General features: G+C 45.7%; 1 protein-coding gene across 1 annotated transcript; it reads right to left on the bottom strand.

The window, feature by feature from the left end:
* Positions 1–15,386: 15,386 nt before the first annotated feature.
* Positions 15,387–23,630, bottom strand: LOC127051485 (membrane-spanning 4-domains subfamily A member 15-like; the record flags this gene model as incomplete). Its single annotated transcript, XM_050953806.1, has 4 exons — positions 15,387–15,773; positions 20,767–20,880; positions 22,320–22,417; positions 23,561–23,630. Coding segments are annotated over 4 exons (375 nt in total), but the record flags the coding sequence as incomplete, so codon positions are not given.
* Positions 23,631–24,126: the final 496 nt, after the last annotated feature.

Here is a 24,126-nt window from a genome sequence, read left to right as displayed (position 1 = left end):
TGGTTTGGGACTAATGTTGCACTGTCCATAGGCAAGTCGTGCTCAGAAAGGATGGAGTTCTTGTCTGCCTCTAGCAGCTGAGCCACAGAAGGGTTTTAAGGCTGCTGCTGCAGCCATTTAAGGCTCCCCATCTGCTAGCTGAAGTAGTAGAGACTTTTCCTTCTAGTGCTGAAGGTTCCCAAGTTCTAAGCCCTTTGGCTGATTTAACAGTCACTTACACATGCTGTGTATGTTCCAGGGTAAATAGGGAGCTTGATTTTTTTGTCTTAGGTCTTGTTATAAGCAATAATTTCAATTAAAAATGAGATTTCAGGGCTTATGTAATTTTGGGAGTTCAAAGAATTGCCTGAATTTTCAGGTCAAGCCTATGACACATTGAAAGTTCATTTCTCAAGACCACAGCAAAAAAACCATAGCAGGTGGCAGCTCTTAGTCACCTGTGAAGCCTATTAATAGCTAGATAATGTATTCCCAGGAATGACTCATTGTTATCAGAGTATGGTTCATAGGGTGAATTATGCAATATGTCTTTCTACTTAGAAAAGACTGTTGCTACTATGCAGAGAAAAGAAAATAGCAAGTAAAAGGTAAGAGTCAGAGCTGGCTGAAATTTTCAAAATATCATTGAAATTCTGAAATTTTGGGTGGTGGTGGTGGGGAATTGTGAAAAAATGTCTACAACATTTTTCATTCATTCCCCTATTTTTTGATCAGCCTGTAGGTCTCAATTCAGGAAAGCACTTAAAAACATGCTTAATTTTAAATACACCCTTAAGTCTCACAGATACTTAGTGCTTTGCTCAATAGGGGCCTAGCTGGAAGTCCCCTTTTCTTCACTATTTTGAATATATTTCTGGCTACTTTAATTCTTATAACTTCCCTTTTTCAGCCTCCCTGGACACTTTGTCTTTTTTTTGTTCTCTGGTAGCCTGGCTCCCTTTTCAGCAGCTGTTTGCAGCTCTGCTTTCTATTGGACTCTTTTCTATTTGGCTCCTAATTGAGGTTTATTAGTCAATAGAAAAATTGAAGGCAGTTGTTGGGCCACAAGCTGCTGCTACAGATACAACAGAAAGACAGCAGGGAGCAGTTTAAAGTAGTGATGAGCTCCCAAAATCCTAATAACTGGCTCCCTACCAGGTCCTCGGCAGCACTTCGGTGGCAGGAGGGGGCGCGTGTCTTCACTCTGGGTTTTTGGCGGCACTTTGGCGGCGGGTCCTTCAGACCTGGAGTGAGTGAAGGACCTGCCGTCAAACTGCTGCCGAAGACCCAGCAGGGAACTGTCCAGTGAATACAAGCCCCACATGCTTCTCACCGCTCCTCATCTGAACTGCCACCAAAGACCTCGTAGGGAATCGCCAGGTGAGTACAAGCCCCATGTGCCTCTCCCACCCATCCATCCCCAACCCACGTCCTGCCCCCAACTGTCCCACTCCCTACCCAATTCTCCCTGCTCCCTGTCCCCTGACTGCCCCAACCCCATCCACCACCACCCCAACAGACACCAGGAACCAGGACCGGCTTCATGTTTTTTGCTGCCCCAAGTGGCCAAAAAAAAAAAAAGCCACGGCGGCATGATTGCGCTGCTTCACTTTTCGGTAGCAGTTCGGCAGCAGGTCCTTCACTCTGAGAAGGACTGAGGGACCCGCTGCCGAATTGTCCCCAAAGACCCGGACGTGCCGCCCCAATAATGGCCAGAGGGCTGCCCCATGGTATTGGCTGCCCCAAGCACCTACTTCTTTAGCTGGTTCCTGAAGCTGGCCCTGCCCAGAGCTCCCACTCCTGCCCAACCCCTCACCCCCCTTTCCCCATCCCCTGACCCCCCCCCGAACCTCCACCCCTTCATATCGCTCCCTGCCCCTTATCCAACCCTTCCTCCCAGCCCTGGCCCGGCCCCCTCACCATGCTGCTCAGGGCAGCGTGTATTGATGCTGCACAGCCCGCTGGAGCTTGCAGCCCCACTCCCTTACCATGCCGCTCAAAGCGGCAGAAGGCAAGCTGAGGCTCTGCGAGAGCGGGGGAGGCAGAGGGAGGGGCCGGGGGAGCCTCCTCAGCTGGAAGCTCAGGCGGGCTGGTCAGGATGGTCCTGCAGGCCACATAGTTTGTCCACCCTTTACAACTGGTTCTAAATCGGCTTCTAAATTTAACAACCAGTTCCCGCGAACTGGTGCAAACTGGCTCCAGCTCACCACTGGTTGAAAGTATCTCCATTTCTCTTCCAGCTCCCTATTTGTCATAGGATCATAGAATCATAGAATATCAAGGTTGGAAGAAACCTTAGGAGGTCATCTAGTCCAACCTTCTGCTCAAAGCAGGACCAGTCCCCAACTAAATCATCCCAGTCAGGGCTTTGTCAAGCATGACCTTAAAAAGCCTCTAAGGAAGGAGATTCCACCACCTCCCTAGGTAACCCATTCCAGTGCTTCACCACCCTCTACCCTGTCTCTTCTGTCTTCCTCTCCAACACAAGTTCCAACAGAAATTGGTTCAGTAAACAATATTACCTCCACCACCTTCTCCCTCTCCAACATTCCTTCTCCATGTTCTTGATCAACAAGCTCTTTGCTCTTTCCCATCAGCCACTCTTCCTGGACAGTGCCCTGGGCAAAGCAGAGCTAAACTCTGAGACTCCCCTCCCCTCCCAAGTTAGGAAAGGGGAGGGAACATTCTCTAGAAACTCACCAGACAGATGTTGCCACGATTCTCAGCTGCAACCGAGAGGGATCCAGAAAGGATGAACTGCCCGGGAAAGAGAAAACCATCATTCACAGTTCACACTTACAAGAAAGATCTTGCCTCCAAGACAGGCTGTATGTGATGGAAGCTAAGACTAAGAATGACATTTCCCTCAGCACGGGCAGTCATAATAATTATACCTAGTGCTTAGAGAGCACTTTCCATCTAATAATGCTGCCAACCAGGTTCCCTTCAATCCTCTCAGTTAAGGTGACATCTATGCCATAATCTTTCCGCCCAGATTCTCCTCTTCTCTCCTCCTTCTTGCTCCTTTTTGACAACTGAGCTTGCTTTTCACCCCATAAATAGAGCAGTGACTAGATGGTCCTGAGAAGAGCTCAGGATGTCACCAGGTTCCTCACCCCACCTTCCACCCAATGCAGCTGTGTCATCCCATGCCTATGTCTCTACCTAGAGAGATTGTATAATTCTCCCATCACCATGGTATCAGAGTACGTCTACATCTGAAGCCTAGCCTGCAGTGGGGACACAGGTGGGGGGCTGCTCTCAAGTCCCCCATCCTCCTGCTCAGGGCAGATGGAGGATCTGGGGTTCCCCACAGTGGCTTGGGCTTCCTGGGCAACTCTTACCATGGCTAGGCTCTGGCTTCCAGTCTGACTGGGGGGCGGGGCTTCGGGGGAAGAGGAGGACCGGGGGCAGGGCCACAGAGAGGGTGGGGAGTCTGCATGTGTCTTACTTTTGCCTTTTGAAAAAAATGATCGCCTTACCTGTCCTCTCCAGCCTCCCAGCTGTGCTAACATGCCTCAATCCAGACCTGTCACCTCCATAATTTCTGTGGCGAAGCAGTTACCAATTTCACTTGAGAGTCGAATAGTTCCTGGGTTGGAAGCTGGCAGGAGATTTGCCCTTTTTGCTCATCAGCTGATGTTCTTCCCCTCCACTCCCTCATTCAGGATAGATAAAACCCTAACGAGGCCTAGTTCAGCCAGGGGAATTGCAAAGGGACAGAGACCTGAGCTTTGACCTCCACCTAGTAAGCTAGAAGTGCTCAAACAATGACCTCACAAAGGCCTGGGCCTTAACATCAGCCCAGTAAGCAGAAGTGCTGAGCCAGTGACTTCACAGATGTGAGTGCCAACATTGGCCCAGCAGAGGGACTAAGGCAGGGACTTCACAGCATATTGGCCCTTAACACCAGCTCAAGAAGACAGTTTTGGTGAATAGGATGAGCAGATTTTCAAAATGAGAAGCCAGGACACCTGACATGTAAAACAGGCAAGATGGAGAGCAGAGATTGTGAGAGTGGCACTCAGGGCTGGTAGCTGATGGAAGGTACCTGTCTTTCAAGTGCATGTGGGTGGGTTTTATTGAGGGACTAAGGTGGCACATGGGGAAAGGTTTTTGAAGCCTAGTCCAGAGCACTGCATGATGCAGGACAGCAGATTAATAATCTACCTAGCAATGGCAGAAAATGGGTCAGCACATTAGATGGGCCAATGATCTACCAAGTGACAGCAGCAAATGTGACAGCAGACTAAGAGGCATGCCAGTTTAGATGGACTAATGTTCTACCATATCTACGTGGAAGTGACATCTGCTGCAAGTTCCTGAGCTGAGAACACACTGCCTCTTTCCCTTTGTTGGTTGCTTTTAGAAGGGAGATACTAGGTGTCTGTTACTTATCAAGTATCAGAAGGGTAGCCATGTTAGTCTGTATTCCCAAAAACAATGAGGAGTTCAGTGGCACCTTAAAGACTAATAGATTTATTTAGGCATAAGCTTTCGTGGGTAAAAAAACCACTTCTTCAGATGCATGGAGTGAAAATTACAGATGCAGACATAAATACACTTCTACCCTGATATAACGCTTTCTTCAGGAGCCAAAAAATCTTACCATGTTACAGGTGAAACCACATTATATCAAACTTGCTTTGATCCGCCGGAGTGCACAGCCCCGCTCCCTGGAGCGCCACTTTACCATGTTATATCTGAATTCATGTTATATTGGGGTAGAGGTGTATACTGACAAATGAAGAGACAGGAGTTACCTTCCAAGAGGAGAACCAGTGTTGACAGGGCCAATTCAATCAGGGTGGATATGGTCCACTCCCAATAATTGATGAGGAGGTGTCAATACCAAGAGAGGGAAAATTGCTTTTGTAGTGAGCCAGCCACTCCCAGCCCCTATTCAAACCCAAATTAATGGTGTTAAATTTGCAAATGAATTGTAGCTCTGCAGTTTCTCTTTGAAGTCTGTTTTTTAAGTTTTTTTTTTTGTTGCAGTATGGGTACTTTTAAATATTTATAGAATGTCCAGGGAGATTGAAGTGTTCTACTAGCTTTTATATGTTACCATTCCTGATGTCTGATTTGTGTCTATTTATTCTTTTACCTAGAGATGTCTGATTTGTGTCCATTTAGAACTTTAATAATAGACAATTATTATTTATCCTTGTGGCCATGCCATCACTTCATAAACACATTCAGTTATTCTACTCACAACAGTTCCTCCCCAGAACGGGTATCCCACGATGCCAGAGACAGAAATGTATTTAATGAAAATTGTAGAGACACCTCCAAAGCCAATATGTATCAGCCCAATCAAGATCTGGATGGCCTGTGGGAAGAGAATGGGGCAGTAAGAGGAGCCAATTCCCCCTATCTTGGGGATGAACAGAACACCCTGTCCTGAGCAGAGCTGATTAGAAACTGGAATTTTCATCCTGTGGGAAATTCTGATCTTTAGACTGTTGTTTTAATCTGAAATCTGAAAATTTTCAGTTTGGAAATGTTAAACATTTCATTTCAGTTTGTCAAACCGTCGTCTTATAGGAGTTGTAGTTGGGGTACCATTTTCTTCTATGGGCTAGACTTCCTACATGGACTACATCTCACATGCACAATCATGGGACTCTCACGGCATACCATGGTGATTCAGTAAAACGAGAAGACCGCAGTGCAGCTGGGAAGGTGCAGTTTGGAATAGGGAGCTAGTCCTATTGGGAAGAATCACCTCAACTTCCTTGAGGCATTGTAGTAGCTCAGGTGGATTCAATTTAATATCAAACTGACCTGAGAGGAAACATTTCAATTCAGTTTGACAAATTGAAGTAGTTTGATCTGAGAAGACCTAACTCAAAACCAAAATATTTTGTTTTGATTTTTCCAGTGGAAATCTTTGATTTTTGTGGAAACTACATTTCCCATTGAAAAAATGTCAACATCCTCCCCGCCTAATAGTCCGCTCAGAGAGAAGGTTCTCTGGCTTGTGATATACAGGAAGTCAGTGGTCCCTTCTGGACTTCAAATCTATTAACTCATTTGCTTATTTATGTACATAATTGTAAATAAACAACCAGTCATGGGCTTATCCATGTAGACTGATGGATAGAAGTTGCAGGTTGATTGATTTCACTAGCAGTGCAAGGGTGAATGGAATCAGCTCTGCATTGCAGTAACTAGGACCTAGGTTTGAACTGCTTCTTCTCAGACCAAATCCTCTACCGGAGTGAATTATCACAATGGAGCTACATTGATTTACACCAGTTGAATAGCCTTCCCCTCCTCCCCAAGATGGGGCTGTTTCATTCCATTAGTTCCACAAATAGCTGGTTTATAATTATTTCCCCCTGTTTCTCCTTTGCTTGATTAATCTTCATTTCTCCCTGTTTGGGTACCTAGGAGGATTCACTGCCCCTGGAACTCTGAGTGTATTTTTATCCACTGCCCTCAACAAAGCAATGAAGTCTCAAGAGGAGGCCTGATGGTAGCGGCTTCTTGGCATCCTTCTCATAAAGCTGATTGTTAAAGTAAAAAAGAAAAGGGTGGAATCTGGAGTTTGCTCATGCTCAGTCATTCACCCAACTGTTCAGGCCCTTCGGCATTGAAATGACTCATCCTCATGGACTGAGAGCAAAGATCACACTTACCCCCAGGGTCTTGGGCTGGGCTTTGAGGAATATCTCCATCATCCCTACTTTCCTTAGCTGCGCGACCTGTTCAGCGGGACTCCCGGAGTACATTGACCCAAGAGGTTGGTTCCCAGGGTTCATGACTGTGAACTGCTGGGGCCCATATTGCACCATCTCAGGAGTCTGGGGAATGGCACCAGAGACTCCCTGGCCTTGGTGGATGATGCCAGCGCTGTTTGGGGGCATGAACACAAGCATTCCATTGGCCGTGCTTCCTGGTGCTGCCATGATGATGAAGATGCTGCAGAAAAGAGTGATTGGCCCAGATTAAGCCATATGTAATAACACTGGTCCCCAAATTAGCCCTGGGCCATGCTGAGTAGGAATCTTCATTACCTATTGCTCAACCCCCTTTGAGTCCCTGTCGTGATTTTGTCCTTCGCATAGGGCTATATAATTGGAGCACTAGCAACACCCTAAATATAAGGGTTGAGATTCCAAAAGCTGACTGAAGGATTCAGCCACACTACTCCCATTAATTTCAACAGGGTTTGTGGGGCAAAACAGTCTCCTTGGCTTTTAAAATCTCAGTCAAGGAGCTCAAGTGTTTCCCATTCCACACCTCCTTTTCCAGATGCTTTTAACTTTCTGGATCTTTCAGTTTTCAGGATGGAATTTTCCAGAGCTGTGCAATTGATTATCCTAGGGTTGATAGAGGGTGAAATTAACTCAGGTTCTTTGGCACAAAGGCTCTGCTGTTGCTCCCATTGAAGTGAAGGAAACATTCCCGTTAACTTCAAAGGCATGGGATCAGACCCAAAAACATTTACAAAAGAACTGGCCAAAATTTTTCCAGCAAAACTGTTTTTTAATGGAAAATTGGGTTTTCCATTAAGTGGATATTTATGTGTGTGGAAAGGGTCTCCCTTTCACAGAACTTCAAGTTTTCATAAAAAAACTGAAAGTTCTAAACCGGCAATATTACAATTCAACAATGCTGCTGTGGTGCCTCATGGGATATGTAGCTCAGTTGCCACATATTCCCCTTCTCCTCTGCATGCTGAGCTCCTTGGTTGGACTACATCTCCCATCATGTGTCATGGACTCCCATGACGCACTGCAATGTCCATAGGGGTCAGTCTTCACAATGCTCCAAGCTGCTGCTAGGTTTGGGTTGTTAAGAGGTTCCAGGTATCAGAGGGGTAACCATGTTAGTCTGGATCTGGAAGCTCATGCTCCAAAATGTCTGTTAGTCTATAAGGCGCCACAGGACTCTTTGCTGCTTTTAAAGAGGTTCCAGATATTTATTAAGTGTTAACAAGCACTGGAAAGCAGGTTGAGGTCACGATCTATAAGTGGGGAGATGATTTCTAAGGGTAGAGGGCTCTTTCATTTGACAGACAAAGGCATAACAAGATGTAGTGGCCCTAAGCACGGCAGGCAGGCTGCCTTCAGCGGCTTGCCTGTGGAGGGTCTGCTGGTCCTGCAGCTTCACCTGCGGGAGGCCCTCCGAAGCCACAGGACCAACAGACCCTCTGCAGGCACTCCTGCGGGAGGTCCTCCGAAGCCGCAGGACCAGCGGACCCTCTGCAGGCAAGGTACTGAAGGCAGCTTGCCTGCCGCCCTCATGGCGACTGGCAGAGTGCCCCCAGTGGCTTGCTGCCCCAAGCACGTGCTTGGCATGCTGGGGCCTGGAGCCGCCCTTGCCAACTGTTATTAGACAGGAGACGTCGCAGACCGTGGCAAGGCCATCCCAATCTTTGAACCTTGCCCCTTTTACTCACTGGCTAGCGCCATGTAGTGAAGAGCAGCTGACACGTGAAAGGCTTTGGGTGAATGCAAGCAAGTTGTGTCATTGCTCCATCCTTCTGTATGAACATTTTCTAGAGTTCTGAGAGGTGGCACTTGCTGTCACAGGAGCATATGGCTTTGAGCCACAAATTTCTCCTCTTCTCTTCTCTCCCCTGCTTGTCAGATAATGGGATGTGCTGCTCTTGAAATTCTGACCTTATTTTCTCTCAACTCTAGAGGCAGAAACTACAAGGGTCCTGTAAGGATGTCAGGGTGTCCCTATAGCCTCCCCCAGTATGGCACCCAACACCCAATTTTAATGGTCACCCTGAGAATGTTTGCGCTGATGAACTTACTCTGTTTTCGCTGCAGCCGCTGTCCTTCTTCCAGCTGTGGGCAACTCCAAGAGTCATCAGGAAATTCTCACAGGCTCATAAGGGATTTTAATAGCATCAGACTTTGAATCCTGCCCTGCCTGTTATACTTAGCTCCTCCCTTTGTCTTTGCCTTGTTTTATTGCAGGACTCCAAAGTCCTCTTCCCTTTTGGATGTTTTCTTTTCATCCCCCTCAGAGTCCATCCCTGCCTTTTCCCCACCGTAGTCACCATCCCTTCTCGCTCAGAACACATGGTGCTCTTCCTTTCCCTTTTTGCCAAGAGGGAACTGCCACAAAAGTAATGAGGATTGGCTGGACGTTTTCTGATCAAAACTTTTCATCAGGAAAATCTGGTTTTGACTAAACAAAACTGTTACCAGGAAGCACCAGCTTTCCCCCAAATGGGTTGATGTTTCATAGGAAAGCTGAACAGCCTGAAAAAACGTTTATGTTCATAAACTGAAAAATTTTCAGTTTTTTGATGAACACTAGGAATTTTCCACTGAAAATTATGATGTAAATGATCTTTTTGTTTTAATGAAATTTTCTATGGGAAAAAAGCCCATTTTCCAAACAGCTCTAAGTGCTTTTGGGATGTACCGAGTGCTTTTCATTTCCAAGGCGCTCTCTCTCTCCTTATGTAGCATCCCCAGGTAGCATCTAAGCATCTTAAACATTTAGAAACTTCTTATTCGGCATTTACCCCTAAGAGACCTTATGAGGCTCTGTGGTCTTAAATGCCAGCTGGCTTCTGCTACAGAGAAGCTGAGAGGAAAACACCTGACAAGCCTCTGCTGCCCACAGGAACCTACCAGATGCAGGACAAGCTGATCCCATGGGGTAAGGTAAACCCTGACCCAGAGTCCAGCTGTGCTGGATCATCGTATACAAAAACTCAGAGACTGTACAGCCCCATAATCAGGAGACTCACACAGCAGAGAACCCAGAAAGGCTGAAGTAAAGATCCCAAGCAAGGAAGAGACTCAGGCTGCCGGGATGTGACCTCAGAGAACGGCTCAGCCTGTCACAACCAGATAGGTATAAACATTGCTTGTGATAACAGACAGAGCAGTGACAGATGCCACACAGCCTTCTCCAATGCTTAGCTCAAAGTTAGGCTTTGTAATTGTCTACACTGGCTATTTACAGTGCAGCAACTTTCTCGCTCAGGGGTGTGAAAAAACACCCCCTGAGCGCAGCAAGTTTCAGCACTATAAAGCGCCAGTATAGACAGTGCACCAGTGATGGTAGCTATCCCCCTAGTGGAGGTGGGTTTTTTAGAGCACTCATTCTGCCCCAACTACACAAGCCACATTAAAGCGCTGCTATGGCAGCGCTTTAACATTGCCAGTATAGACTAGCCCGAAGAGAGGAATTTAAGGGCTTGGAATTAATGAAGAGAGACTCTCATCACTACAAAGTCTGATGCTTTTCTTAAAGCCCCAGTTCTTGAAGTCCTATGATTGTGAGAGAATCTTAGCTTCCATTTTTTAAAAAAATAGTAAGTTTCTAGCCCTTCTTGGAGCACAGAAAAGCTAAAAACTATGATCCCTAGTGGCTCAGACACCAAATAGCAATAAAAAGAACCCAATATTTTTAGTCTCATGATATGGGGGGACCTGAGTGAAAATTTGTCAGTGGTTGAGAATGGCAATCCTGTGTCCAGCAAGAGCTGGGCAAAATCTTTCAGCCAAAAAGTTTATTGGCAAAAAATGCAGATTCAGAGACATCAAAAAGTTTCACAGATTTGTGTCGGTTTGGCTGAATTGTTCAAACAAAACAGACCACCCCCCACAAACAACAAAAGAAAAAAAATCCAAAAGGTAACATTTCAATTTTTTTGTTTAAAACAACTTTTTGTTTTTATATTTCCTTCACATTTATTAAATACAATTAAAAAGTTATAAAACTACTTAAAACTGAAAAAAATATTTCATTTAGGTTCAAACAAACCATTTCTTTTGACCAGAAATACTGTTTTGACTATTTTATCATCGGAAGTATAGAAAAATTTCAGTTTTGGTTTGACTCAAAACAAATGTTTCAATTTTTCAGAATTGCCAGGGAACCAAAAAAATCCATTATTTGCCTAATTCAGTCTTTGCTGCATAGTTTCAGCATCAGTTTTCCTACTCTTGCAGAAAGTGTAATGGGAACTCACTGTCAACCTGCATGGGCCAAAGCCTTCACGGGTGTAACTGTAACAAAGTCAGGCACAACCACATCTTCGCTTTCAGCTTCCTGTCAGTGCTGTGACACAAGCTGGTGGCTGGCTTGAACAATATCAAAAGAGTATTTGAGTGACTGCTCTGATCCCTTATGAACCACACTTCCTTTTTATGGTATCACTTATTAACAAACATTGATGGTAGGAGAGGACCCTTTCTTCTCCTGTCATTGTGTGGGTCTGTGGTAAAGTTATGAATATGGGAGTAAGGGTGTTGGGCCAAGCTGACTACTGGTTTTGGGGTATCCAGCTTGTGATGTCTTAAAGGGTCCTGATGTTCAGAAAGTGCTGAGAACTCACCTTCTGAAAATCAGGCCCTTATGAGGAGTCTCAAGTTGGATACCCAAAATTACTACTCACCTTTGAAAATCTTAGTCGTGAGGCCCTGGACTCAGCAGGAGTTCTTCCATGAACTTTAATGGGCTCTGGGTCAGGCCCGAAAAACTGTTAGTTAACCCTTCAGTTAACTCTAAGCCTAAGCCCCACCTGAGACAAAAGGTGTGTGTGAAGCCGCTCAGCAGTTTTTGAGTGAGTATTGTTTTGTGCATGTGTGTGTGTAAGCGAGAAAGAGATCACACAAACTGAGGTCATACAAAGACAGACTGAAGCCTGGTCTACACTTAAATCTTAGGTCGACCTAACCAGATTGCTCAAATCTCTGAAAAATTTCACACCATAAGCACCGTAGTTAGGTTTTACTGAAACCCTGGTGTCAATGTGGCTAGGTTGACAGAAGACCTAGCTTCTCATAGAAGTGGATTACCTACCTCAATGGAAAAACCCCTTCTGTTGATGTAGGAAGCATTCAAACAATGGTCCTGAGGTGCCAGAGCTGTGCTACTGTAGTGTAGACATATCCTGAGAGAGAGGCAGACATCCTGAAGAAGCAGCGGAAAGCTGACCTTGGAAAACACTGGGAAAGAGGTTTTTGGGTCAGGGAGCCGGCTAAAAGGGTATCCTTGGTGCTGTGAGCAAAAGAAGCTGTTTCCTGCTGTTTCCTTCCCTCTGCATTCAGAGACAGAGGACTTTGAACATTCCTTATAAAGAAACACAACTGCATCAAAGAAGCATCTGACTACTACCAATTTCTGCTCCCAACTGGAACACCCACAGGACTCCAAACTTTGACTAGCCACTTGGTATGAAAAGGGGCTGTCACTCCTTCTGTGCTATGAACTGAAGGGATCTGTCACATGCAAGCAAATGGCTAGGACTAAATGAATTCAATCAGGAGATCTTCAATGATCTGAAATACAAAAAAGAGTCTCCTACAAAATGTGGAAACTAGGTCAAATTACAAAGGCTGAATATAAACAAAGAACACATGTAAGTAGGGACAAAATTAAAAAGGCCAAGGCACAAAATGAGATTAAACTAGCTAGAGACATAAAGGATAACAAGAAAACATTCTACAAATACATTAGAAGCAAGAGGAAGATCAAGGACAGGGTTGGCCTGTTACTCAATGGAGGGAGGCAGGGAACAATAACAGAAAATGTGGGAATGAATTTTGTTTCAGTTTTCACCAAAAAAAAGGTTAGCAGCAATTGGATGTCTAAAATAGTCAATGTCAGTGAAAATGTGGCAAGGAAAGTCTGAGTTAAATATATTAGGGAAAGGACAAGTTAAAAATTATTTAGACAAGTTAGATGTCTTCAGGTCAGCAGGACCTGATATAATACATCCTAGAATCAGGGGTGGCTCTAGACATTTCGCCACCCCAAGCACGACGGCATGCCGCGGGGGGCGCTCTACCGGTCGCTGGTCCCATAGCTCCAGTGGACCTCCCACAGTGGACCTCCACTGAAGAAGCCGTGGGACCAGCGGACCCTCCGCAGGTATGCCTGTGGGAGGTCCACCAGAGCCGCGGGACCCTCTCAGCGACCGGCAGAGCGCCCCCCGCGGCATGCCGCCCCAAGCACGCACTTGGTATGCTGGGGCCTGGAGCCACCTCTGCCTAGAATACCAAAGAAAATATCTGAGCCTTTAGTGATTGTCATTGAAAAGTCATGGAAGATAGGACTGATTCTAGGGGACTGGAATAGAGCAAATATAGCACCCATTTATTAAAAAAAAAGGGAAATAAGGAAAACCCGGGGAATTACAGGCCTATCAGGTTACTTCAGTAATCAGAAAGATAACGGAGCACATGATTAAGCAATCAGTTTGTGAACACTTAGAAGATAATAAGGTGATAAGTAACAGTCAGCATGGATTTGTCAAGAACAAATCATGTCAAACCAACCTAAGAGCTTTCTTTGACAGAGTAACAAGCTTTATGGATGAGGGAAGGGGTAGATATGGAATATATTTATGTTAGAAAGGTTTTTGAAACTGTCTCGCATGGCTGTCTCATAAAAAAACTAGGGAAATACAAGCTAGATGGAGCTACTATAATGTGGGTGCATAACTGGTTGGAAAACTATTCCTAGAGAATAGTTATCAGTGGTTCATGATCAAGCTGGAAGGGCATATTGAGTTGCACCCCACAGAAATCAGTTCTGGATCTGGTTCTGTTCAATATCTTCATCAATGATTTAGATCAGGGGTTGGCAACATTCCACAGGCGGCCCTTCAGGGTAATTTGCTGGTGAACCACAAGACAATTTGCTGGCATTGACCATCCACAGGCACAGCCCCCTGCAGCTCCCAGTGGCCTCGGTTTGCCGTTCCCAGCCAATGGGAGCTATGGGAAGTGGTGGGCTTCAGGGACATGCTGGCCACCGCTTCCCGCAGCTGACATTGGCCGTGAACAGCAAACTGCAGCCACCAGGAGCTGTGAGGGGCCATCAGTGTAATCAAAATGTCTCGCGAACCACCAGCAGATTACCCTGGTGGGCCATGTGCCAAAGGTTGCTGACCTCTGGTTTAGATAATGCCGTAGACAGTACACTTATAAATATTAAGGATGATACCAAGCTGGGAGGGGTTGCGAGTGCTTTGGTAGATAGGATAAAAATTCAAAAGGATCTGGACAAACTGGAGACATGGTCTGAAGTAAATAGGATGAAATTCAATAAGGACAAATGCAAAGTACTGCACTCAGGAAGGAACAATCAGCTACACACATACCAAATGCCTAGGAAGGAGTACTGCAGAAAGGGATCTGGGGTTCATAGTGGATCACAAGTTAAATATGAGTCAACAATGTAACACTGTTGCAAAAACATAAAAACAAAAGAGCAAACACCATTCTGGACTGTATTAGCAGGTGTGTTGTAAGCAAGACAAGAAGTAATTTTTCCACTCTACTCCATGCTGATGCGGCCTCAACTAGCGTATTGTGTGCAGTTCTGGGCACCCCATTTGAGGAAAGATGTGGACAAATTGTAGAAAGTCCAGAGAAGATCAATAAAAATGATTAAAGGTCTAGAAAACTTGACCTATGAGGGAAGATTGAAAAAACTGGATTTGTTTAGTCTGGAGAAGAGAAGACTGAGAGAGGACCACAGTTTTCAAGTATATAAAAGGTTGTCACAAGGACGAGGGAGCAAAATTGTTCTCCTTAATCTCTGAGAATAGGACAAGAAGCAATGGGCTTAAATTGCAGCAAGGGCAGTCTAGGTTGGACATTAGGAAAAAACTTTGTCAGTGTGCTTAAGTACTGGAATAAAGTGTCTAGTAAAAGTGAATAACTAATAACTTTCTGGAAGTTGTTATCTGTTCTCAGATATTCTGCAAGCAGAAAACAGAAGAAACTTGATCAATTAGTTATGTGCTGCTAATAGATTTGCTCCCCTCTGATTATTTCACCCTGTAATGCTCCTTGTTGATGTATCAGCTATCTTCATTCTATTATCTCTGGACATTGTTGCAGAATATTCAATTTGTTCACATTCAACTAAACTCAAAAACATTGGATTAGAATTTTAGCATATTTCCCAAAAGAAATTCATGTCCGGTCTAGGATATGTCAGCCCAATGGAAAATGTCAGAAAGCTACAAGGAAGCCAGAGCTTCTACTGAGAAAGTGTTGCTGCACATTATATACCCTTTGATACGCATATGTAACCAGATGCTATGCACTACCTCAAATGACAAGTGGAGGCCACTTTCTCCCCATAGGATTATTCCGCAAGTGCCCTGTTAATGTGGGAATGTATAAACTCATAAAAACAATCAATTTCAGGATTTGGTTTCATCAAAGTTTTGTAATGACACATTTCATTCCCCACCCTTAATTAAATGTTAATTTCCCCTGAGCTCTGCCCTCAACATAAGGAGAAAGCTTCTCTAGGTCACTGATGCTTAAGCTGGAAAAGATCTATCGAAGTCATCTTGTTCGATGCTCTGCATAACTCCACTATAGGATTGTTCCCTACAATATATTACTCTTGGAGGAATTCTGCACCAAAAAAATTAAAAATTCTGCACACAATATTTGAAAATTCTGCATATATTTTATTTGTCATAATATCACCAATATACTAATGCCAGTTACAATTATTTTGGTAATTTATTTCAAAATATCAGTCAGCAAGTATGTCTGTAACAACACAGACCCGCCAAAACAGAGTCTGGTAAAAAAAATTTGACAAATAGATTCCTTACTAGGCATATTAATACAGAACTTTGTGTAATTCATTTAAATTGGATTTTACTTTTCAGTAGGAGCCACTGCTGGAGCAATCTCACGCAGGGGTTCATTATGAAGCCCACTACTCAGTCTCATCTTTGGGGTCTAATCCACATTGGTGGGAGGTTCTGGAGAGGCCATTTGTGCAGAAGGAACCCCAAGGTTTGCATTGGCAAAATATGGCCTGAACAACATGGCCTGCAGAACAAAAAAGATCAGTCCTCACTGGTAACATCATCGTCTCCATTCTCACCCCAACAACCATCCCCTTTCTCAGCCCTCCATTCTTGCTCCACCATCTTCCTCACATTCTTCACCACCATTACCTTTCTCAGTCCTCCATGCTCATCCCTATCACTTTCCTCACCCTTCCACTCCCTTTCATCAACGCATTTTTCAGCACTACCACCATCGTCTTCCTAATCCCTCTAGTTCATATAACTGGCACAGATGCATCCCTGGTGTAAGTCTCCTGTAGTGACTGGAATTACAAGGATGAATCTGTGCCATCATCACTATCAACCCCGTAGTCACTATTGGTAGGATTTTCTTTGTGTAGTTGCCTAAGTCTCAGGTGTCATGAACATGACCCTGGTCTCTTGATATAGTGATGCCATTTTGGATAAAGAAACTAGAAGTTCTCTTGGGTCCTGACTGCAGCAGATTTGCTGTGATGCACTTAAAGAGTTAATGTGGTAGGTCTCACTATGCCACAGAGCATTCCTCTGTGCTCCTTGCTAGGGAAGTTTGAAAATTTCATGTCAAAATTCTGATTTTCAAAAACAAAACAAAAAAAACTTCCAAAAAACAAAACAAAAAGAACCAAAAATGAACAAACCCCAAACTTTTCTGTGAAATATTGCATGAAAATTATCCAGTTTCCTGGGGAAAATTAAAATTTTCATCCAAAAAGAGTGCCTGAAATCTAAAAGATTTCAATTTGGAGATGCTTATGGGAGATGCAGTTTGGTTGCCTGATCTCCCAATTCTTCGCTATGGGTCAGGAACACAGGCTAGACTACAATTCCCATGACACACCATGGTCAGGGTCTCCTAGGATACAACAACCAAGAGGGGAAGCAATTTTGCATCATGGGAGTTGTAGTCAGGCCAAGGAGCCTGGCCTACATAAGAGAATGGCAACATGAGGCATTCAAACTACAACCCCAGTTAGGCACCATGGCCGCATTTCCAAATGGAAATCTTTTGGCTTTATCAAAATATTCTAGTATTCCAGTTGCTGCTGAAAAAAATCAAAAAGGTGTGTGGAAAATTGAGACAAAAGCAGGTTTTTTTCTTCTTCATAAAAACACAGTTTTACCACCGTTTGAGAAAATGTTAGCCCATCAGTGTGTGAGATTACCTACTCCCAGGTCAACAAGGGTTAACCTCACCTCAGCTCCTTTGCTATACAAAGGTGCTCAGAGGAATGGCCTTGAGAACTGCTGAATGGGAGGCAGTCAGCCTTTGTGAAAGTCAGATTCTACACCAGAATCATAGCAGTGAGTTGACCCCAAACAAGGAGATTTTGTTGCCCAGATTCCTTTATTTTGCTGTCTGGCTAGAAACATTGTCCCTGTAGGGAGTGTCCACAACTGTAGCTTTTGGGAGGGGAGTTTGCAGCATCATGAGCAGTTTGCAGCATTGGCCTGGTCTACACTACGGGTTTATACCAAATTTAGCAGCGTTAAACCGAATTAACCCTGCACCCATCCACACAACGAAGCCCTTTATATCGATATAAAGGGCTCTTAATATCGATATCTGTACTCCTCCCCGACGAGGGGAGTAGAGCTCAAATCGGTATTGCCATTTTGGAATAGGGTTAGTGTGGCCGCAATTTGATGGTATTGGCCTCCGGGAGCTATCCCACAGTGCACCATTGTGACTGCTCTGGACAGCAATCTGGAGTCGGATGCACTGGCCAGGTAGACAGGAAAAGCCCAGCAAACTTTTGAATTTCATTTCCTGTTTGCCCAGCATGGAGCGCTGATCAGCACGGACTGTACAGGAGATTATGGATCTGATTGCTTTGAGACAAATCTGTTATATCAGAGCTCCGTTCCAGAAGATGAAATGCCAAAGCATTTAAAAAAATCTCCAGACAGAGGCCACAGCAGGGACTCAACACAGTGCTGCGTGACAAGCGTAACGGAAAGCCAAAGAATCAAATGGACGCTCATGGAGGCGGGGAGGGGACTGAGGACTCCAGCTATCCCACAGTCCCCACAGTCCGAAAAGCATTTGCATTCTTGGCTTTGCTCCCAGTGCCTGAAGGGTCAAAAACATTGTCACGGGTGGTTCAGGGTATATCTCATCAATTTAGCTTCCTCCCTCCCCTGTGAAAGAAAAGGGGAAAAAATCATTTCTCGCCTTTTTTTTCAATGTCACCGTATGACTACTGCATGCTGTTGGTAGATGCAGTGCTGTGGCACTGAACAGCAGCATCCCCTCCCCTTCCTTTCCTGATGGCAGATGGTACAAAATGGTGGAAAACTGTCCTCATCATCCCGTAAGTGCTCCTGGCTGGCCTCGGTTAGGTTGGCCGGGGGCGCCTGGGCAACAATGGGAAAGACTCCTGGTCATTCCCGGCAGATGGTGCAAAAGGATTGAAAACTGTCCTCAACATAGCAACTGGAGGCTGAGCTCCATCAGCCCCCTCCCCCTTCATGTCTAATGAAGATTCTGTACTGCCTGGACTATCATATCAGTGGGAGGCTGCCTCCCTCTCATTTTACCTCACTCAAAAGTCAGTGTTTCTTATTCCTGCATTCTTTATTACTTCATCACACAAATGGGGGGACACTGCCATGGTAGCCCAGGAGGGTTGGGGGAGGAGGGAAGCAATGGGTGGGGTTGTTGCAGGGGCACCCCCTAGAATGGCGTCATCATTTGTGCGGGATCTCTGGGGCTCTGACCCGGAGCGGCTGTGCTCTCTGGTTCTGTAGTACACTTGCCCCATATTCTGGGCAGGACTGACTCTATTTTTAGACAAAACATAAAGAAGGGAATGATCTGGAGAGTCATTCCCATATTTGTCCATGCGCCCCAGCCGACCTCAGCAAGGCCAGCCAGGAGCACCCATGACAGCAGCAGACAGTACAAAAGGACGGATAACCGTCATCGCCAATTTCCAATTGCAAACGGTGCAAAATAACTGATAAACGTCATAGTCAATTTCCAATTGCAGATGGAGCTATAGCTGATAACTGTCTCTTTAACCTTGCAAAGGCAAATGAATGCTGCTGTGTAGCACTGCAGTACCACATCTGTCAGGAGCATCCAGTACACATACATTGACAGTGACAAAAGGCTAAACAGGCTGCATGGTTGGCATGCTATGGCGTCTGCCAGGGCAATCAAGGGAAAAAGGGCACGAAATGATTGTCTGCCGTTGCTTTCACGGAGGAAGGATTGAGTGACGACATTTACCCAGAATCACCCGCGACACTGTTTTTGCATTGGGATCTCCACCCAGAATTCCAATGGGTGGGGGAGACTGCAGAAACTATGGGATAGCTAGGGAATAGCTACCCACAGTGCAACGCTCCAGAAATCGACGTTAGCCTCAGTACATGGACACACACCGCTGAAATAATGTGCTTAGTGTGGCCGTGTGCACCCAACTTTATACAATCTGTTTCAAAAAAACGGTTTATGTAAAATCGGAGTAATCCCGTAGCGTAGACATACCCATCGTGACTCCATGGTTGGCTCTGAAGTCACGGGTCTGTATTCTGCTCTGTGCTAGCCCTAACAGCTGCTCTAAAACATCAAGCCTGGTGATGATCCCCAAGCACAGGTGCTGACTCCGTGGATGCTCCAGCCCTGGAGCACCCACATAAAAAACCAGTGGGTGTTCAGCACCCATCGGCAGCCCTCGCAATCAGCTTCTTGCCCTCCCCCACAGTGCTTCCTGCCTGCCAGCAGCCACTCTGATCAGCTCCTCTTCCTCCCTCCCTGCGCCTCCTGCCTGCCATGATCAGCTGTTCAGTGGCATGGATGAGGTGCTGGGGTGGGGAGGGGCATACGAGGGAGGGGGCAGAACAGGGTGGGAAGAGGCAGAGCAGGAAGAGGCAGTGTGGGTGGTTGGGGAAGGGGTGGAGTGGGAGTAGGGGTGGGGCCTGGGACGGAGCAGAGGTTGAGCAACCCCTAGCAACTCAGAAATATGGTGCCTCTGCCCCCAAGGATTGTCCACCAGGCAGGTATTGCTGGAGTACAAAGGACTCTGACTGTGCCCTCAGTACATGCCCTCCACCAAGGGAGTAAGAGCTGGCTGTGCCAGGTGCGGATTTCATGCCAAGAGAATTCTCTGGTGGAGAGATCTGGTGACCTTCAGGGGCACAAAAAAGCATGGGATTACAGCTCACGTTCTGGCCCAGTTACAGTTTCCTGTTCCTCCCCACCTGGCGCAGGGAAATAAAATGAATCCCTACGGAAATTAAAACACTGACCATGAAGGTCAATGTGGTGGCAGTGAAAACTGGGATTATTTCCCCCTCCCATAAAAAAAAAATCATTAAGTTGGACCATGGTGCCAGCAGCCTGGTTAGGAATCAGGATAAAAAGAGCCAGAAAATGAGTAATTTCCTCTGCCAAAAATGTCAGCAAAAATCTATTAACCACCAAAATATTTTGATTCAACGTGCAACAACAGTGCGTCTCAACTTCTATTGTCCTCTAAGGGCAATGGTCACTGGCAGGACTACATCTCCCATGATATACCACATTCCCTTTGTTGGGGAGATGAGGGCCCCCAGCAATGGTGCATTCTGGGAGATGTAGTCCAGCTAGAGAATGTGGCCCACATAGGAAAATGGGAGCATGCAGCAGCTGGACTACAACTTCCATCAAGAAGCATGGTGCCACTTTGACTCTAAATAGTTTGTTTTCATGTGTTCTGTGTTTTGGCAAAATAGCAATGTTTTGTGAAGAAAGCATGTGCTTTCAGCTTAAATTCTTATTTAGTCAAAACCCCAATTTCCCATCAAGAAAACTATTTGACCAAATTTTCAACCAGCCCAAATCACTGCCTATCATTTTCCCCCATCAGTGCCCCCCAAGACACATTCTGGCCCTTCCCCAGGGATACTCCGACCATCAAGGTGGGCACTTCATTCAGGCAGGCATCTTCTCCTCCATTCAACACATGATCTGATGCATGTCCCCATTTGAGAGCTGAAAGACTCACGGTGTTGGGGGTATAGCAGGTGGCTAGGCACGCAAAGTACAAGGTTGAGACAGCGATGGAGAACTCCAGGATGGTGAACAAGAGCAGCAAGACTGCGATTCCTTTGGCAGCAGCCTGGAGTGCACAAAACCACAGAGGATGCTAACTAATTTTGACTGCTAGAGTTAACATATTGCACAGGCTGCCGTGAGGTACATAAAACCCCCTCTTTTCACTCCAAGGGAACACAGTTGGGAGTCCAATTTTGGGGATTCAGAAATCTGGTCCCAGTTCTTCCCTCCTCCCAGGCACACAGAATTCTCCTCCTCATTGAAACTATTCAGCAGCCCCTGTAATTGTGATGCCTGGAGCCACACCACTGTCAGGAGATCATAGACTTCTGCTTTCTCTTGGGCCTACAGAAATCAGTGTCCCTGAGATGCATCTGTTTGTGAAGATGGAGGCTTACATAGCCTAGGGGAGGCTGTGTGGCCTAGTGGCTCAAACATTAGACTACAACTCAGATAAACCTGGGTTCAGTTCTGAATTCTGCCATTAGCCTATGTGTGACTTTGGACCAGTGACTTCATGCCTCAGTACCCCTATCCATGCAAAGTGGGGTAAAATAGACATTTGGGCCCAATCCTACTCTGCTGAAATCAAGAAAAGTTGTTGTTGTTATTATTAATTTGTATGTTGAAAGCACCTGAACATAAGAACAGTCAGACCAATGGTCCATCTAGCCCAATATTCTGTTTTCTGACAGCAGTCAGGGCCAGATGCTTCACAGGGAATTAATGGAACAGGATAATTTACTGAGTGATCCATCCTGTCATCGAGTCCCAGTGGCAGCTGGAGGTTTCAGGACACCCAGATCATGGGATTGTGTCCCTGACCATCTTGGCTAATAGCCATTGATCCATTGATGGACCTGCCCTCCAGGAACTTGCCTACTTATTTTTTGAACCCAGTTCACAATATCCCCTGGCAACTAGTTCCACAGGTTGATTGTGTTGTGTGAATACTTCCTTTTGTTTGTTTTAAACCATCTGCCTATTCATTTCATTGGGGGAATCCTACTTCTTGTGTTATGTGAAGAGATAAACACTTTCACTTTCTCCACATCAGTCATGATTTTATAGACCTCCACTATATTCATCCTTAACTGTCTCTTTTCCAAGACTGGACAGTCCCAGTCTTTTTACTCTCTCCTCATTTTTGTTTCCTGGAAACCCCAGTCATGGACCAGGACCCCATTGTGCTTGGTGCTGTACAAAACAGAAGAAAAATATGGTCCCCTTGTCTGATTTTTGAAATTGACAGGAGTTTTGACACTGGCTTTATCAAGCAGAATCAATAAGACAGTCTGGAGCAGAACACATGGATATTTTCTACCCTGGGGTCAAAGGCTTGGGACAATTCCAGGCACAAAATTCCAGGTATTTTAAACACAGCTGTTAGAGATGGTTCAGGTAGACTTAACTCTGCCTCAGCACAGGCGATGGACTGGACGACCTTTTGAGGTCCCTTCCAGCCTTATACTTCGGATTCTATGGCAGAGTCTGATCACTTACCAACCCAAAATAGCTGTAACTTGCATTAATAATCAGCTCCGTTAGCAAGAGAACGATCCCAATGGCTGAGAAGATGGCATTCCCAGGCTGCCTCTCACCTGAAAGACACATGTGGAGGGTCAAGTTGTTGTGTAGGCAGAGAATAGGTTTTGTTTAAATTAGAACCAGCTCATCTATGTGTTCTGGGAATGCTCCTACAGTTGTATGTTTTGGGCAGAACTTACTTGCAGAGTTAGTTTTTTCTATCAAATAAAATTGTATTACAAGCCAAAAATGTAATTTTAAACCTAATGGATGTTAGCTGGAGGCTGAATAAATCTGAAAAGTTTCAGCTAAGAGCACTAGTAAATGCTAAGCGACCAGTACTACAAGCATGGAAATCCAAAGAGTGACCAATAATTGAAGACTGGAGCATAGATATTGTAAGCGTGGCCAGCAGGGCTGAGTTTAGGAAGTGTGGGGCCCTATTCGAACATCTTTGGCAGGGCCCCAGCAGGGATGACTAAAAAAAAAAAAAAAAAAACCATAAAAAAAACCCCTTTCATTTCTTCCGTGTATTATTTACTTTCCAGAACTATATAAATAATAACAAAATTATATATTATGTACATTGCGTAATGTATGCGGATGCATGTTAACCCCACCTAAAGTTCTTGACGCCCCCCCCGGGACCCCTGCCCCATCCACCCCCCTTCCCTGTCCCCAACTGCCCCCTGCCGCCCCATCCAAACCCTCCTCTCATTCCTAATGCCCCCCTCGGGACCCTGCCCCATCCAACCACTCCTTCTCTCTGTCTCGACTGCCCTCCACTGCCCCATCCAACCACTACTCCTTCCTGACTGCCCCCCCAGGACGCTTGCTCCCATTCAATCCTGTTCCCTGCCCTCTGACTGCCCCAACCCCTATCTACCCCCCCACAAACCCACAAACTCTCCTGCCCTCTTCCAACACCCCCTCCCTGCTCCCTGCCCCCTTACCACACTGCCTGGAGTTGCTCGGCCGGCTCCAGGTCCAGGCCGGAGCCGCTCAGCTGGGACCGGAACCGGCACCACGAGGCCCAAGCCACGCCAGGCTGGAGCCACTCAACCGGGGCCAGGACTGGGCTGGGGCTGAGGGCATTTGACCAGGGCCAGGCCAGGGCTGGGGAGCCAGGCTGAAGGGAGCTGCTCAGCCAAGGTGGACAGGGCCATGCCACGCCTCCCTGGAGCCCTCCTCGCGACCCTCCCCACACCCCAGCTTACCTGCCCCTGCTTGTTTGCAGGCTTCCCATGAATATCTGATTCGCAGGAAGTAGGGGAGGGAGAGGAGAAGGGGGCAGAGCATTCAGGGGAGGAGAGGGAAGTGAGCTGGGGCTGGGGGCGGGGTGGACAACTGCGGGGCCCAATTCAGAGGAATTGGTTGAATTGGCCTAAAGCCGGCCCTGGTGGCCACCATGGAAAGATGTGTGTACTATAACAGATATACCCCCCAAAATTCTCAGTGATATGAGATGCTCTCCTAGGAGTATCTGAATTATCCTATTAAACTGAATGGTTCCCTTATTTCCCCCTCCTCTTTACACATTTCATTTCCTCTGCATCTCTATCCCCTCCTCTGAACTTCGCTTCTATTCTTTAGGTTAACTTAATAATTTTGCTTTAACTAGTTGAGTTTTTATAAACAAATTTTGTTTGTTTGTAAATTGTGTAATACAAATAATTGATTTATATTTTAACCATTCATGTCATATATATACATATACTTAATTAAATGTTACAAGTACAGTTAAGATTAGGTAGGAAATGGTTACTATATTATGAGAAGTTTA

Source organism: Gopherus flavomarginatus, chromosome 5, assembly GCF_025201925.1.
Source record: "Gopherus flavomarginatus isolate rGopFla2 chromosome 5, rGopFla2.mat.asm, whole genome shotgun sequence".
In the NCBI taxonomy this organism is placed as follows: domain Eukaryota; kingdom Metazoa; phylum Chordata; order Testudines; family Testudinidae; genus Gopherus; species Gopherus flavomarginatus.
Note: the sequence above shows the minus strand (reverse complement) of the source record. Positions and strands in the feature narration are given on the sequence as shown.